Raw genomic sequence first — 18,231 nt, forward strand, 5'->3', positions numbered from 1 at the left:
AGACAAACATAAAATGTATGATTGTATTTCCTATAATTTGATTGTTTTGTACTAAAAACATGATATTGATGGCAGTGTATCTAATAGATATTAATGACACCAGCATCAACTTTCAAATCAATCTTTGCATTAAGAAAATTGAGTTTTATGGATCCCAGTTATACAGACATTGCCCCATAATATCACAGATGCTTTATCCCAAATGTTTTGTTTTAAACTATAATATGGTTTCTTTATTGTATTGAAGTACTCTAAATGAGTGGATAGTTTACATTTCTCCTCATAATGAAAGGGATGTCCAGTGAGATTGGATTTTCTTTAAATATAAAGCCCATATTACATAAGAACCTGCTTTTTGAAGTCCATGTGCTTCAAAACTGATTTACCATGTGGCATGGCAGCTGCTATTCAAGAAACACATGCTCAAAACTCTCTGGTGTATGTGGAACTAATTGTACTGCTTTTTGGATCCCAGCCCATACTTTCATTCTGTTGAATTGACTTTCTGGAACATGGTTTGTGAATGCTTTCCTAAAAATCCTTTGCAATGTGATAATATAATCTCATTGTGGGGATTTTCCATATAATGATGTGCTATAGAATATTCTGAATTTTTTTGCAGAGATTGGAAATATTTTTCATGCAACATAGAACTATTATAGACATAAATACCTACTTACTTGGTAGGGAAATAATACAGTTTTCCATTTTGAGAAGAACTAAGTCTAAGTAGCTCAGAATGGATTGTCTGCTCATTTTAGTCTCTATTTTTTGTCCTCTAAAATACATTTTTAATATTAATAGGTTTCAGTAGTTCAAAAAAGAACTGAAAAGCAGCAGTACTGTAAAGCTCATATACTATGTTAATGATTTACATCAATGTTGTTTCTTTTAGCACCTTAACATTATTTATGATTTTGTGATCTTTCAATCAGCAGAGAACACTTACGATTAGTATATCTGATAAACTTGTCAATGCCTGTTTAAAGCAGAAATTCCTAGTCTGCTTTATTCATCACCCTCTCTCTTACATCATTTTAAGTATAATCTTGATAAGACAGAGATATGTCCTGGGCAGCTGTGTATAGCAAGCTCAGACGACAACTAATTTGTGAAGGAAAAAATTAAATCAGGAGGTAAATTATTTCATGATTGCTCATTCCCAACAGACCTGGGCATCATTCTGAAGAAAATATCAAATAATTGGTTTCAGACTGTGTCACACACATGCAATTCCCTTCGCTAATGGCTGTGTGAGGTAGCACTAGGCCTCAGGGGTCATGAAAGAACTGAAAATAGCTTACTGCCAGGCACAGCAATAGAGAGACAGTGCAAGTAGGAAATGAAGTGGCAATAAGTGCAATCCATAGGGGAAATGTGCTTCACTTGGACTTTAATATATTGGTTTGGAATCTGGCAGTAAGCCATGTAACAATTGTTTACCTATTCGTCAGCATCTGCATCTGTTCTGTTTGGTAAATAGCACTTAAATCACTGCCCACAAATACCAAAATCAATACCTATTAGGGGGTCTTCTTTCTTTTTCATATTTTATAAAGATGCAATCTGTGAACAATGTGTTAGATTAACAAATTCAGAGAGATTCGCCTGAAAACACTTTGTAGTTTTATGGATGGACTGTACAGTCCAATCATTCTGTGATTCAAAACCCAGTTGCCTTTTAAAACCCAGCATCTTATAAAAATGCTAGCTTTTAAATTCTAATGATTAAAATTGATGTGAATTTTTAAACCACTACATCAAGTTACATATGAAAGACTATTACCATTGTGCCTAGTACTTTAGTTTGAAACAGTATTATAGCAACTATTCCAAAATATTAAATTGCATAAATTATTAGGCAGCAATACATAGGTTGTTAAATTTAGTTTAAGTTGTTTGTGTATATAACAAAATAATTTTAATTTTTTACCTACTTTCATTAACAGTATTTTTAGTTAAAATGAATAATAGGCGAATATGATTAGTATATATAAAATTAATATAGTGTTTCAGAAAAGTGGGGATTAATTATAAAGGTAGCTATTTGATATGAGTAGATTAAAAAAGTGATAAATGCAAGACACAACAATAAACCTAATGGAGATTTTAGAAATTGAATCATATTTAAACATTTTAGAAGGCAAATAGTGGCCTTAATGCATGCTGTCCACTTTGTGAGATGTATATACTGAAAAGAATCCATCTGAGTCACACAAGACATCAAGGTTACTTCACTCTGTCCTTTCCCAGCAGTAGAATCCAACTCAAGGCAAATCTGATCAAATTAATCTTCAGAGAATTAGGCAAATTGATAATAGAAAGTTTCCATATTTTCTAGCTTTCCTTCTCTAGCATCTTTTGGAGGAATTACTATATAGTACAGAAAATTGTTGCTGGCTTATTATTGGCAAGCACAATGGAGACAGGAATAAGAAAAGGATGGAAGACTCACGTTTTTATGTTCAAGCCAGTTTCTCACAAAGGGTTCCTCCATTTGCACTCAACCCTCTACTTATCTGTTTCATTCACTTAGCTGCCCTGTAAACTGAAGTGTCCAGGTGCTCTGCCAGAGGGAAGAGGGCATTTACAATCAATCATGTCAATGGCTCCGGTATACCCTCCTTTCATTACGATGGCCAAGTTACAGCTTTTCATTATATTTCCCCTGCTGTAATGTTTGTTCCCAGGCCAAATTCTATTTCCCAATCTCTTGTTTTTCAAACACATTCCACAGACTAGGCAACAATTAATTGTTATTTCCGCTGTTACGAGTTCCATTTTTCCCCAATATTTATTCATGGGGATAAACAGTTTTATAACAATAAAAAAAATCCTCAAATTATCTACCTTTAGTGAATTCTTCCTCACCCTCTTCATTAATTAATGCTTATTAATTGGTAATATTAAGGTAATATCAAATTCACTGATAAATAAAAATAAATATAATTGAAGTCAGAATGTGTACTAATAAAATCAATTAAGTATAATAAAAATATTACACTGTTAAAATTATACATTTTCTGCCAGATCAAACTGATAGGCTCTTGTGCTATATACAGTGCACTTACTTTTATAAGCTACAGTGACTTTTTAGATTGGCAAGGGAATGGAATATATGGTCCATGGGTTCAATTCCAAGTAGATGGGTTGAACCACATAATTTTTAATTACTATGGTTGTGTGTGACTGATAAGCCCTAAATAAAGATGAAACGTGTAGCACACTGCTTTCCGGTGTTTAATGAATGTGTAACAACTATAGGAATATGTACTTCCCTTCTGCGGGGGGGTGAGGATGGAATCATGAAATCTTTGGTTTGAGACACATCTCAGAGTACATATAAAGAAAGTCATTTACTGTACATAGATGTTCAATACTGAGATAATGTCATTGACAGCTTATAAGTAACTAAGACATAAAATTGCAATTAGACAGACCAGAGTACAAATGACTTAAACAGGGCTGAAAGAGTCAAGTCATATCAAGGGAGAATCAAGAATAGATTAATATAAATGTAAAAGAAGAAGAATCAACCTATGTATAGTATCAATTTCAAAGAGGTAGGAAATAGTAATTTGGATAAGGACAAGAGCAAAATGAAATATACAGAGATTCCAGACAATAAATTGATGTTAACACCACATGAAAATAAAGATAAGTGTATCTCCTTTCATAATTTCAATGTTTGTTTTGCAAGACATTAGAACACAGGAGTCAAACTCACTGCGTCATGTCATCATGTGATGTTTCACAATGATTTTTCCCATTTGCGGACCTGGGGTGGGCATCCGGCCTATGGGCTCCCAGTTTGACACCCCTGCATTAGAAGAATAAAGATTTTTGTTTGAAGTCTTCATTTTTACTGCTTTATATTATGTTGCTAAATGCTGTTAATATTTTTTGGCATTTAAAATTGTTTTTGACATTATTTTCTCTGTTCTTACTGAATCTAGGATACACAGCAATTTAAAAATGCTAACTAACATACTGTATTCAACTGTGACTAAAACCTGGCATCCAACATTAGGGAAAATCAGAGTTTGAATGTCCTCCAAATTTTCTATCTGATAAGGAGGCAAGCCACTGTATTTTGCAGTTTTTCAAGGCTAAATTCTTATAGAATGTATTTCCATAATAGCTATTCAAGAATGCTTAGTAATGGCTTATGATTGCCATTATTATTATCACCTGAAAGGATGTCAGATGATACAGCAGGTGTTCTCGATACAAGATACTACTGCTTCAGTCCCTCGACACAAATACTACTGCTTCAGTCCCTCACCTGAGATTTAAACAGACCCTTCTGGTTGCAAATTATTTTTTGTAGAAATGCAACAACATTCATTTTTACCAAACCAAAACACTATTAAAAAGCATTCTCTTTGTTGATTTTGCCTTTTTTTTTAAATGATAAAGCATCTTATATATTTAAAATGATACCCTGTTTCTCCAACAATATGGCCTCCCCCAATAGGAAGTCCCAGCATGTTTTATAGGCATGAAATGAAATTAAGCCCCTCCCCCCAAATTAAGGCCTATATTAAAGCATGCGAAATGGGGGGGGGAATGGTGGGGGGGCTTGCCGTTAGGAAGTACTTTTGTTGCACACCCGGATATGGTGCTGCCTGCGTTGACCCCAATACGAAGTGCCCCACCAACGCCGAGGTCAACATCCAAGCCATCACCGCCCGCCCGCCCGAAGATGTAACGGGGGGGGGGGGGAATTAAGTCACCCCCGAAAAGATGGCCTAGCCATTTTTTCGGGGCTCAAAAAAAAAAAAAAAAAAGACCCGGCCTTATTATATGAGAAACACGGTAGAATAAACCAGATTTTTTAACATACCTTGTTTTCCTGAAAATACGATCTATCCTGAAAGTAAGTCCTAGCTTGATTTTTACACATGTGCCCATTATAAGCCCTACCCTCAAAATAAGCCCTAATTAAGATCCTGCCCACTTCAGAGTACATGGGTAAAAATTAAGCTAGGGTGGGGATGGGGTGGTGGTGGAGATGCCCTACTACTTACCTTTGGACAGTTGTAGCCAGGCCTCGCACACCCCAACACCTGCCTTGCCAGCCCATTTCTTCTGCAGCTGGCAAGGCTGGCAAGGCTTTCCTGAAGGCCTCTGTAGCTGATAACAAAGCTCTGGATCAATCCGGAGCTCTGTTATCGTCTGCAGAGGCCTTCAGGAAAGCCTTACCAGTCGCAGAAGAAGTTCCTGAAGGCCTCTGACAGTGAAAAGGAGGCTGGGGACAACACACGCAAGTGAGGTTAGTCAGTGGATGATATCCCCCGAAAATATCTGGTGCCTTTTTTGGTGGCAAAAAAAATATAAGACAGGGTCTTATTTTTGGGGAAACATGGTACTATTATATTTGTATATAATCTCTTAAAATATTGTGAATGAGCTATATCCTTCTTAGACTTTATTGTCATGAACCTGAGAAATAGCTCTAATTTCTCAACATTCCTACATAAGAAACTGAACATTGTTCACAAATATCAGAACAGCATTCTGTTTTATGCACGTACTCTATCATTTTTAGAAATAATCAGAAAAGTTAATCACAGCATACAATTTAATGATATAGGTTATCACATAACCTAAAATGACTGCATTTCCACAGCCAAAATAGCCTTTTTATCCTATCAGAAGAAAAACAATGAAAAAGATCTCACCGAAAGTTCATTTAAGAAGCAAATGTGACACGTGAATCTTATTTTCTTTATCCTTATTTATAGTTGCTGAGGAACATTCCAGAAAAGGAATAAACCAACGTTTAACATTACATCAACTTAAGTGCCTTTCTCAGCTTATAAAATCATTTTTGTTGATGGAAGAAAATATTGAAGAACTATCTTCAGGATTACTGTTAGCATGTATGTCTGAGAACAAAAGTATTCAAGGTAATGCATGGTTATATTTTCCATATACTGTTTTCTTCAAATAATTGATTTGTAGAATTTCAGTGGATATAATAAGGGAAACAGAACAATAACATTCTCATCAACTTTATAATAGCAACTTATTTTTGATACAGTCCTTTGCAGTATTTTGTTCTTAATGGTTAATTTCCTTTACTAATTGCTAGAATTATGCTACCCAAAAACATATGAGATAGAGAATCATATAAAGTGTATAAATAAATAAAATGTCATGTGATCTATTGTGAAAAAATTAACCTGATACGGACTTCAGGAAGAAAAAAATGGCAAATCAAAGACAGCTCTGCAAAAAGCAGGGCCAACAACTGCAGCGAAGAGCCAGTAAGTAGACTGGCTCTTCAGAACTTTGTTGGATAAGGAAAGCCATGTGACCACTCAAATGTGCTCCAAACAATTGCTCCATGCAAGATTGAAAGACAGTTGTCCCTGGTGGGTTTTCAGCACTAGGATCAGCACTAACTATGGTTTATGCCTTTTAAAGGATATTAAGTTTGCAAATATCTCTTTCTAATCATGTTTACAAATTGTCAACCACTTTTAAGCTATTAGAGTCCATTGGATTGACAACTGGGTTAGTTTGCCTTCAGTCCTTTATAACAGGGGTCCCCAACCACCAGACCGCGGAACAAGTCCTACCGGGCCGCTGGTTTGCTGGGCGCCGCCATCTTTTTTTGATGAAAAAGTGCTTCCGGTGAGCTTTTCCGGGTAGAAAGTTCACCGGAAGCACTTTTCATCAAAAGATGGCGGCACTCGTGAGCTTTTCGGGTGAAAGCCATTTCTACCCAGAAAAGCTCACCAGAGCGCTGCGCGCGCCATCTTTTTGATGAAAAGTGCTTCCGGTGAGGTCACCGGAAGCACTTTTTCATCAAAAAAAGATGGTGGCGCCCAGCTGATGCCGGTACCGGGCCGCGGCATAAAAAAGGTTGGGGATCACTGCTTTATAAAATAAAATTTTAATGATAATCTTTTAATTTTTTAAAAATGACATAAATAGCAAAAAGCTAAATAAGACTTTGATCCTAGAAAAGTATAAATGAATTAAGGATCCAATTAAAGTTAGAATAAGATTTTGGAACTAATTATAGATGATCCTTTATAGTTAATTCTGAAATCTTATTCTGAATGTATCTGGACCCTTAATCCATTTATAATTTTCTCAGATCATAGTCTTATCTAGGTTTTTGCTATTTATTGATAGTTAATTAACTGAGACCTATGAAATGACACAAAACATAGCAATGAAAAAATGAACACTTTTAAGAATTCAGAAATTAATAGCAACAACGTGAATTATATTTGCTTCTATGGACAGTCCAAAAAATTTTATAGGAGAAACGGCAGATGAGGAACAAGTTTTATTTGACAATACAAAGATGGCATTAAAAACAGATCTACAAATGACAGGCCACAAGAATGACATGGATTTCTCATTGGACATACAAAAGAAACTCTATGATACTTCAAAAATCAAAAGGGAAATACAAATAATAAATCAAGAAAGTGAATTGGATAATTTTTTATATTGGGTTTACAAAAGAGGCTTATTAAAGAATTGAAGAATTTTGTAAGAAGGAACAGAAGAAATAAAAAGAAATTAAATTCAGTGACATTATTTGAATGGATTACATACAGATTAAGATTGTAAGAAGTAAAATGGAGGAATTTAAAGTTGGTATTTTTGATCAAGATTAAAGCAATATATGCTGTTATTTCTAGTAATCCTTAATGGACTTTTTCTTGATGTAAGAATTGGAAACACTATGCTTTATGGATTTGTCTGTAGATTAGAAGTGGGATATAGGATGAAACAATCATTGGTTGTGTAAATAAAAGGGTGAAGAGTTGCAAAAATTGTATACACTTGTGATGAAAGTTGGAAATCACTTCTTTACATATTTTTTTTCTTTATTATATATTTTTTCTTTTTATGTTCTACTTTTGTCTTTGGATCTTGTACCCTTTCTTTCTATTCTTTCTTTCACTTTTTATTAGATTTTACTATTGTAATTAAAATATTTAATAGATAAATGAAAAATTACCTGATATACAACTCATGGATTACTCAGAGAAACAATGAGTTGAAAACAGGTATTAAAAATAATCAGTCCATAGGAAAAGGAAACAAAGTAGTAAAATTTTTGGCAGAGGACAAATGGGAATATAAACTAGTGATACAACAGTAGCTATTTTGATTACAATATGACATTTCTATGCATGTTTATTAAAAGATAGTAACACAATGGGTTGTTTTCAATGAGTTAATTAAATACTGATTAAAATAGAAATAGATGATAAGGAGATCTATATGGAAATTATGCTACTGGGCTGATTTTTTGCTGACTTGAAGTAAAAGTTAAAATGTCCTCATCTTAAATTAGTTGTGATAAAAAATTAATAAAAGAAACTTCAAACTGTTCTCTCTTCTTCCTCCTTTCTCTCTCTGCACTCCTTTGCGAACTGTTTTCCCATTTCTTCTGCCCTCTCTTTTCCCTGACCAGTCCTAGGCTAATACATAATCCAAAATCACTTATTTCTGCAGCCAAAATAAGCTTTTAAGCCTATCAGAAGGAAAACAATGCAAAAGATCTCACCTAAAAGTTCATCCTCATTCTAATCAAGTACATATTTGCTTATTTCAATATTCTATCAACACTGGAATCCTTAGCTGGGCTGTCTTGTCATGGCTTTGCTTTACAATAATACTTTTTCTTTTTGTTTAAACACTTATCTCATTGCTCAAACCATGTTCATGAGTCAGATCGTTCAGAATTCCCATCTCTCAGTCCCAAAGTATATAACAATTACTGTCTTTCTACTGTTCAAAGTCCCTCTTTTTTGGAAAGCAGGTACCCAATGATCATTGAATAAATTTTGGCAATTTCTCCTCAGTGTTGTGCTTCTTCCTTTGGCCAAAACGTCCATGACATTAGTATTGAAATAAATTGGATTGGCGGATGAATTTTACATCAGTATTGGTAATGGGGTAATGCCATTTGCCAGAATTGAAAGGTAGCTGGCTATTTTTATGGGTATCGGTCAACAAACAGATAGTATGATACACATAACTCTATCTTCCTATTGGTAATAAGGATCATTGGGTTAAGGAAGAATGTTCAGGGAACCTTTTTGTATCTGTCATCTTTATGGAATTGCATCACTGTACTTCATTTTGCTTTGTACTGCCAGTTAATTTATCAAAAAATAAAAAGAAACTAGTATTATTTAGCTGTTCTCTGTTTGGATTCTTGTGTTAATATTTTTGGTTTGGTGCACAAAATGTTTGTAAAATTTCATTTAAAAATCTAAAATGTTCTTTTAAAAGTTCCTTATCTTTTATTTTAGTTTTGCTAAAGTAATGTCTGGTTTTTAGCTAAACCAGAAGTTTCCTTGGACATCATTTTTCTCTAGATCAAATGATGACAAAGAGCAATGGCTGCATAAATTGGATGTAAGAACACTTAGGGTTTATTTAAAAAAAAAAAAATCAAAGATGTCAGATCTTCTGGCAGATTGTTTGTAGTCTTAGAGGTCTTAAGAGGGGTCAGATAACTTTCAAGATTTCCTTAGCTGGATGATTATGGAACTGTATTAGGGAGGTGTACAAAGTTAAGGCTAAAGTGGCTCCCAGGGTTTGTAAAGCTCATTACACTAGAACTGTAGCTGCTGCTTGGGCGGAGAGGTCGAAGGCTTCCATGTTGGAAACCTACAAGGTGACCACCTGGGCTTCTCTTCATATGTTTCCATAGTGTTATAACTTGAATATAATCTCTTCTGCAGATTCTCTTTTGGTAAGAAGTTACTTATGAACCAGAAAGAAAGAGAGAGAACTTTGAAGAAAAGAGAGACACTTAGTGTACACTGTTTGGAGCTACCATTAGGACAAGTTCTTTGACAGCTTGCACAGTGGAAAGCTGTGAAAGTCAATTTAGATAGATGAAAATAAAAGTTATAGCTCAAGCCACTAATGCTCTCTGACGGTAATCCCAACAACAAATGATAGCGTTATAAGTTATACTACACAAAAATATGAAAATATATGAAATAATGTTTTAGCTTAATAAAAATTAAATTTATTTGGTAACTTTCTATAATTTAAGATGTCTATTTCAGTTCTGTCGCTATAAATATTTAGTTTAGGAGAATAACATTCAGAAAATTATTTCATTTCAAACTTTTTATTTGACTTCTATATATTTATGTTATATTTCTACAATAGTTCTAAAACTACAGGCTACATTCATGTGAAATATCAAATATGAAACTAATAAAAATATGAACAACTTTCCCAACAGAAAGGTTACAGTGGTTATGCTGTTGGCCTAGAAACCAGGAGACTAAGTTCTAGTCTATCTGCGCCTAAAATAAGCCCTACCCCAAAATTTTGTTTCATGGGTTGTGGAGGATGAAACGATGCGGTGGGTTGGAGGATGAAAAGAGGCGGTGGTTGGGTACAAGATGGGTTGTGGAGGATGAAACAGGGCAGTGGGGTGGAGGATGAAATGAGATGATAGGGTCCGGAGCTCCTCCCCGCGTCCTGCACCAGCTTATCTGAGAGCCCCACAGCCAAGCCATCAATGTCCTGACAACTGTCTTGCAACTCTAGAAACCCTGTCCAGGACCCCGTGTGGTCACTGGCCTGCTTCTTTTTGCACACCACGGCTCGGCTCAGGAGGCTGAGCTATGAACATGGGGTCCTGGACGGGGCTTCTGGAGCCATCGCAAGATGAGGCAGTTGTCAGGATATTGATGGCCTGGCTGCAGGGTGCTCAGGTAAGCCTTGCTTTGTCCTCCACCTACCCACAGCCTCGCTTTGTGGCTGCCGTGCAGAGGTGCTTCACGCATCCCACAGCGGCTTACCTGAGGGCTCTTCAGCTAGGCCACCCGGGCCAAACCCTCACCCCCCACCTCAGCGCAGTCACAACCTTTAACCTTCTTTCCAGCTCTGTTTGCCACCACCGTGTGGAGGGCAACAAAAGTAGTCTGTGGGTCTATGGTAGAAAAAATAGTTCAGACCTTCCAACTTTGCGAGATCAAAATTAACCTGAAAAATATGATAAGTTATGTAAACATGAATATGCTTGATTAGATGAATCAATGAACCTCAAAAAACAGTAAAGTTTCTCAAACGTTAATCTAGTTGATTGAATTAACAATAAAGTGAAATGAATTCATCTTGAAAAGCAGCATCACTCAAAATTTTATATTTGTTGTTTGGGCAAGGATTTGAGAGATATTTCTTAGAAAGGAAGGATGTGTCTTGATTTCCTAACTCTGCTTTCCTAGAACTAGCAGAAAATGGAAGAAAATACAAGGTAAATCAGTTTTGGTCACCATTGAGAAGAATGCTTCTTTTATTTGCTGATCCATTGTTCTCCTAAATTTACACTGCAATTAAATTATTAGAATATTTTACTGTACCTAGTACAATCTTTATAATTGGAGATAAGATCCTTTGAAGGTACTTGGAACATTTAGTAGAGAGCAAGAATACTGTAAAGCAGAACATCTGTATTAAAAATGAGGGATATTTGACCAAATAATGTTTTTCATCCCTTCTAGTAGGCTTTCTCATTCCTCTGATATTTCAGAAGTTTCATGTTAAGATTTTCAAAAACATCTAACATACTTTTCATCCCCCTCTCACCTTTTTCCCCCATTTGTTTGAGAAAGGTGAACTTTAGACACATCTGATAATGAGTTCCAAGAATAGCTTTTTCCAGTAGAGCTCTTTGAAACTACCCTGGGCAAACTTCTTAAGACGAGTTTTCAAGCTTTGCTTCAGGAAGCTAGAAAGATTTGCAACAGTCTTTCCTTTGTGGATTAAGAAGAAATCTGTTACTGTACATAAATCACTTATTAAAAATAATGCACTTAGATGTATTAATTGCTTTAATTGCTTCAGCTGAAGCCAGTTTAACATTTAGATTCTGTCTGGATCCTGGTAATAGAGGAATAAAACATTTACTCGGAACATAGCAATCAGACATTGTTTAATAGGCTTGCTAGAATTTTTCTACATAACCAAACCATAGGAAATAATATAGGTTTACAATCAAGTAATCACATTATAAGTTCTTATACTTCCTGGATGCTTATTGTCTTTCTTATTTCTAAAATATATTCATAATTTTTATTGTGGAAGAAATTTAGAGTTAAATGCCCAATAATTATAAAAAAACAGTAATTGGAAGATTAAACATGTATTTACTAACCTTATTATTTTTAGGACTATGATAGGACTTATCATATTTTAGGACTTTCAAGTTTCTATGGAAAAAAAATTTCAATCTAGAACGGTTGTCCCTTATTTTCTTTACCCTAGATAGTAATCATTTTTAAGCTGGGGAGATCCATTTCTTCAGAAAAAAAATATTTTGCATAATTAATGATACTGGAAAGCTGACATTCCTATTCATTTTCTTCCGACTCTCTTTTCTATATTTGTTTTCTCATTCACTCTTTCTTCATTTCTTTTCCCTACTGAAAATCTTGAATTACATTGGGATGTAGACTGAGGAAGAATGAGCACTTTCCATTTGTGCAAATTCTACAGAGGATTTATATTGTGTAGATGGAGGGAAGAGAACTTCAGCACCAATATTATCTTCCCAAACACCAATAGAATCTTCTATTGAAGAGGCTTGAGTACATTCAAGATCTACTGTTTAAGACCCTGTAGGCGAGACAAGGTATAATGGATGGAAACTGAACAAGGAGAGATTTCACCTAGAAATAAGGAGAAACTTTCTGACAGTGAGAACAATCAACCAATGGAACAGCCTACCCTTGGAAGTTGTGGGAGTGCCATCACTTGAGACTTTCAAGAAGAGATTGGACTGCCATTTGTTAGAAATGGTGTAGGGTCTCCCGCTTGGGCGGGGAGTTGGACTAGATCAGCAGTCGCCAACCTTTTGAACCTCAGAGACCACCAAACTCATAATTTTAAATCCCGTGGACCAGACACCATGGGAAAATCCCCAAACAAGTCTGCAGGAAAATTCCCCATCCCATTTTCCTACCGATCGATAATTCTTTATTTCACATCGCAGGATACCGTCTCCAGCTCTGTTCTCAGGGCTAGAGAGAGAGAGACTTTTGGCTTCATGCAAGGAAAGCAGCAGAAGTCTTTCTTTCTCTCCCCCAAACTCCACCAGAAATGAGTCTTTGGGACCCTGCAAGGCATCCAGCTCCAAGAGGCTGCGCCGGCGCAACAAGTCTCACAAAGACTCATTTCTGGAGGAGTTTGGGGGAGAGAAAGAAGAATTTTTTCTGCTTTCCTTGAGTGCAGCCAAAAGCAGAAGAAAGAAGTGGAAAGAAGCAGCCTGGTGGCCAGGCCAGGCGTGTGGGGCGAATGGGGTAAGTTCCCCCCGTCCGCCCTTTCCCCCCTCCCCTCACTACCTCTTGTTGTTTGCAGTGCAAGCGATGCAAGCCTTGTTTTCCCATGGGGCATTTGTGTTCCCACGCATCCTGGATTAATTGCTTTGGGGGGTGCTTTGGGGGTGACATTTCTCTATGGATCACCAAAATTTTCTCGTGGACCACCAATGGTCCCTGGCCCACTGGTTGGTAACCACTGGACTAGATGACCTACAAGGTCCCTTCAAACTCTGATTATCTGTTATCTGTTAAGACCCTATTTAGTATGCCTTCTGATTCTGTTGCCTCTGAGTGTTCAGTAAGCATTCATATCATGTCGCAGGTGTTTGTTGTGAATTGGTTGATAGATGATTGATTAATTGCAAAATCCTTAGATAAATAAGTTGTAGCAAGAAGCCAAATAGATAAATAATAGCCAGAAACAGCAACAAAAAAGGAGAATCATGTTCTAAATGTTGTAGTTATTTTCTTTGGACATTGGGACATGCACTAAGAAAGGAAATGCTAGCTTGAAATCCATGTTTTGTGACGGAAACACTTCCCTCAATATTCTGGAAATATGGAATCTGCCAGCTAAATTGATAGAGTTAATCTGAAACATCAAGGATTGCCAGAAAAACCATTTTGTATCACTAGCAATCCCTTGTAACAGGGCCTTCTCCTGTATGCAGAAGCCATTTTAGTATTTGTTTTGCTAATAGCTTTCAATTAAATTCAAAACATCTTTATAGATTATATTTATGTTTCAGAAAGTTTATAAGTTAGAAGTTTTTTCACAAAATTAATCTTAATTTTTACTGATATTTTGCAGGAGTTCTGAAAAATACTTGTGGGGAGCTTTTTACAGGGGATAGTAGAGCAAATGAACCCAGCAAATTTCCTGAGCATATTCTTAAGGTTAAAAAGGTGGGTAAAATAAAAATTAAAAATACTTTAATTCTGAGAGATAGTTTTCCTCTGTACACATTAGTATAGATTATTAACACGTCCATTACAAATCACTTATATATAGATGTTAATATCAGCACAATAACTAATTTAATTTAAAGTTGAATGATAATATTAATTTTGAGAATACAGAACACTTTGATGAGCCCTACTAAAACATGCAGAAATATTTTTCCCATGTTGTTAACAAAAAAGACTTTAAGAAGTCTATTATTTTGTTAATTTGGGATAGTTATTTCCTATTTACACACTCTGTACAGCTTACTGCATATAAAAGACACATATATATTTCTTGTGGTTGGCACGAAAACGAAATTCTGATATTAGTGCTACCACAATCTAGAGCTGGTGGGAAAGGGCAATTGTTTGCTCACTTTGCATGAACAAGTAAAAGTTTTGATAAAATAATGGGCCTCCCCTCAATTCCATGCACCATATTTTGGGGCCTAGGAATGACAGTCTTAAAAATTGGTCATATTATATTATATTCCAAATTAACTGTGGCTTTTCTTTTTCTTCTCCAAGCCAGGTCCAAAATTTATCTGAACGATATTGAGACTTGATATCAAGTTCCCAAGAATAAATTTTGTAATGGGTAGGGAAAATACAAAAGTAGTTGCCTATTTTTTGTTGCTGTCATTTCCTTTCAGATAATCCAGATAGAAGTTTAAAACTGTCATAGATATTTGAAACTGCATATTTGTATGTTAAATATTTATTGTATAAATTTATATTTCAGTCTACCATGCTAGAGTTTGGATGGAAAAATGTTTTTAAAGGCCTGTCTTCTTCAGTAGCACACAGTTTAATAATTGCAGTTGAAGATTTTTCCAGTAAAATTCTTGAACATGAACAAAATGAACAGTCTTCGGCTACCTATTATATGATGAGTCTTGTAAATGTACAAAACATGAATGAATCCTGGAGAGTTGTCCATGAGAAAGAACAACCAAAACAGATTTCAAAGGCATGTATCAAAAATATGAAGGTTTGAGGTTCTATAGGATATTATGTTTGTTGGAAGTACCTATAAAACCAATAATACTCATAAATACCATCATTGGTCTTGTTTATTTAAAAGTAAATTAATTGGAGTTGTAAGTTATTACTGTAAGCATTTTAGAGTATGCTGGATTGCTTGGTCATTGTAATAGATTCTGCTTGGAATGGAATGAATTAAGATTTAAAAGATGTACCATATTTACCCAGTAGATTCCCCCTTCGCAAATAACTATATGTAAAATGAGGAGTGCCGTTCACAGTGACAGAAAACAAGCAAGCAAAAAAATAAAAGGGGGGTCAGGAATGCTACTATAAAACTGCTGCTGAAAAAGTGGATGCCTTTGAAGATTATTACTGTCTTGATAAAGGTTGCTAGGATGTTGAACTTAATTATTTTGTGGTATTAAATAGATCTTTGTATTTATTTATTTCAGTGCCCAGTTACCTATCTCTTGCCTCATTCATGTTTTTATCTTTTCTTCCCAGCCAGCTGTTGCTTCTTTTTCCTTCTATATAGCCATGTTTTTTCTACTACTGCTGTTGGGATGTGGGAGAGCAATGTGTGTGAAAATAGTTTGTGAATAAAAGAGAAAATGGTTGATTTATGCAGATGCAATTAATTTTAGGTAGTTATTATTAATTCAATTACTGAATATTATTTTCACCTACGCCAGACCTTTTGGAGTATAGGTTCTAATGCATGTTTTCATGCATGTATGTGTCATATATAGTTATTTGGGGAGAAAAAATTGTTAAGATTAGTTTCAAGTGGAACTTGAAACAGTTTTTTTTTTTTACAAGTTTGAAGAAGCTGGCTACCATACAGGTTTTTTGTATGAATTTGAATGTATATTTTTCAGTCAGCTATTTCTTTGAGAGAGAGGGATTTACTTAAATTCAAGTTGTCTTCCTTTTAATAAGCTTGGCATACTGTCTATTTGAATGCCACAGGTGACATGACTTTTAATCTTGAATTCTTCCCAGTTTTTTTAACGTGCTTAATATCTACAAGCTATATTTCTTTGCTCTTCATTCTTTGCCTTTTAGTACCAGAAAATAAAATGATTTCAAAATTGATTTGTTTTATATGTCAAGTATACATTTAAATGATACATAGTATGCCCTGTGCATCATTAAAATATTTGGAATTAAAAATAACTGGATTTTAACATTTATATTTCTTAGTTTTGTTCTGACATCATGGAAGTACTTGACATGTTGCTCCCATTGGCTCTGGCATGCACAGATGAATTTTTCCAAGAAATTAGAGCAAATTTTATAGAGGCTTGCAGCAAAGTGGCAACAGCTCTCCTGACCAGATTGGAAGAGAGAAGTAAAGATGTTCCTACAAAAGCTCCACTTCAGAACTTATATACCATTCTTTCCACAGCAGTACATGTATATCAGTGTTTTAAAATGTATCAAAATGTAATGAAAGTGGACTCTGGAAAGTAAGTCTCTTTTCAGTGATAACGTGTTTTCATTATTATTTTTTCTTTCAACTTCCTTTATGATCTATTCTGGCTAAATTTTGCCCTAATTTGCTGCTAAAACTGAAGGTTGATATTTTAATGTGAAGCATTCTTTGGGGGGATAGAGGCATATTGTAGGTCCCTTTTATTAAGGTATGTCATCTGACATAACTCCATGTAACTGATTTACTCTGCAAAGGAGGGGTTACTTTTGTCCTATCCAATCTATTTTTCTCTTGTAATTTCCTTTGATGTGTTAACTACAAAAAGGACTGAAAGCTGGGTCTTGAGGTTCCCTCTTTAATAAGAGGAATCTCTTATAATCAGAATGTTCTGAATAAATTTAAATAAAAAGATCTTCCTGTCTCAGTTTGTTTCATTGGGTGCTAAGGTACCTAGAAGCCATATTTTGGCCCCAAGGCTTCAGGCAGTAAAAAAAATGCCACCTAATAATTTCCCCCAAATTACTGATATTTTTAAAGCAGGCATTTATTGTAACACAATAATGTCATTATGAATGAATTTCAATAGTAAAGAATAAAAAAGAAGTATACATTAATAACCCTGTTGTTTATAGGTACCAAGTAGAATAACAGAATGCCTTTTAATAACAGCAAAATAAGTGTCTGATTATTTAGCTAAGTATTTTTTTCTTTAAATCTTTGTCTAACCTTATAAATAGTATAGATTTGTAAATTTACATGTATTTTCAAAACACCATATGTAATGAAAACTAGATTTTAAAGTTAATGTGGAATCATGGTGATGGATAATTGCTTATTTAATAATCGAAGCCATTTGTAGAATGTTCTTAACTCTTTCCCTATGATCTTTGCACTTGAACAGGCCCTTATTTCTGGCACTTCTCCAGCAATATAAGGAACTGATCAGCATTCTTCAGTTTCAAGTTACAAACTATTGCATACAAGTGTGTGTTACAAGCATTTTACAGGATGCTGAGGGTCATTACTGGGCTGACAACAAAGCTTTTTATGAGGTAAGTAAGTTTACTATCCTTCATTTTTATACAAATGTAGTTGGGTTTTTTTTGACTGGTTTGAAAAACAGATGCAAAACAAAATGGATTTAAAATGAAGTTTTAAGATTGTATCCACTCATCTAATTGCCTGCCTGACTAATGTATCTTTTAATGGTTCTAAGATACAAGGTCAGTGAGCTTACATTGATTCTCAGACATCCTGTTATATCTCTGCTTTAGGTGTGATTCCACTGTTCCTAATATAAATTTCACCAAAAAGGGAATAGTCCTGAGTAATTGGATTTCAGATTACAGCAAATTGTATCCTAATTTGCTGTAAATCTTATGGATTTAAGTTTATATTTTAAGATTGTGACTGATTAAAACAATCCCTGAAGTACTTTACCACCGAAAATGTTTATCTACAAAAAGTATAATTGCATACTATTTATTAATCATTTCCCCAACTTGATGAATTATCTGAACCACCTAATTCATAATT

General features: G+C 34.9%; 1 protein-coding gene across 3 annotated transcripts in view; it reads left to right on the forward strand.

The window, feature by feature from the left end:
* The window catches only part of KIAA0825 (KIAA0825 ortholog), a 160,424-nt gene that overhangs the window by 17,418 nt on the left and 124,775 nt on the right, over nt 1-18,231 (forward strand). For all 3 annotated transcript variants that reach the window (XM_026672456.2, XM_087958170.1, XM_087958171.1), the window contains exons 5-9: nt 5,748-5,912; nt 14,140-14,234; nt 15,016-15,243; nt 16,464-16,729; nt 17,597-17,747. In XM_026672456.2, the coding sequence (XP_026528241.2) occupies nt 5,748-5,912; nt 14,140-14,234; nt 15,016-15,243; nt 16,464-16,729; nt 17,597-17,747 (905 nt within the window). The remainder of the gene's footprint in view (nt 1-5,747; nt 5,913-14,139; nt 14,235-15,015; nt 15,244-16,463; nt 16,730-17,596; nt 17,748-18,231) is intronic.

Source organism: Notechis scutatus, chromosome 2, assembly GCF_049901735.1.
Source record: "Notechis scutatus isolate UNSWTSFEM ecotype Mainland chromosome 2, rNotScu1.2, whole genome shotgun sequence".
Classification (NCBI taxonomy): Eukaryota; Metazoa; Chordata; class Lepidosauria; order Squamata; family Elapidae; genus Notechis; species Notechis scutatus.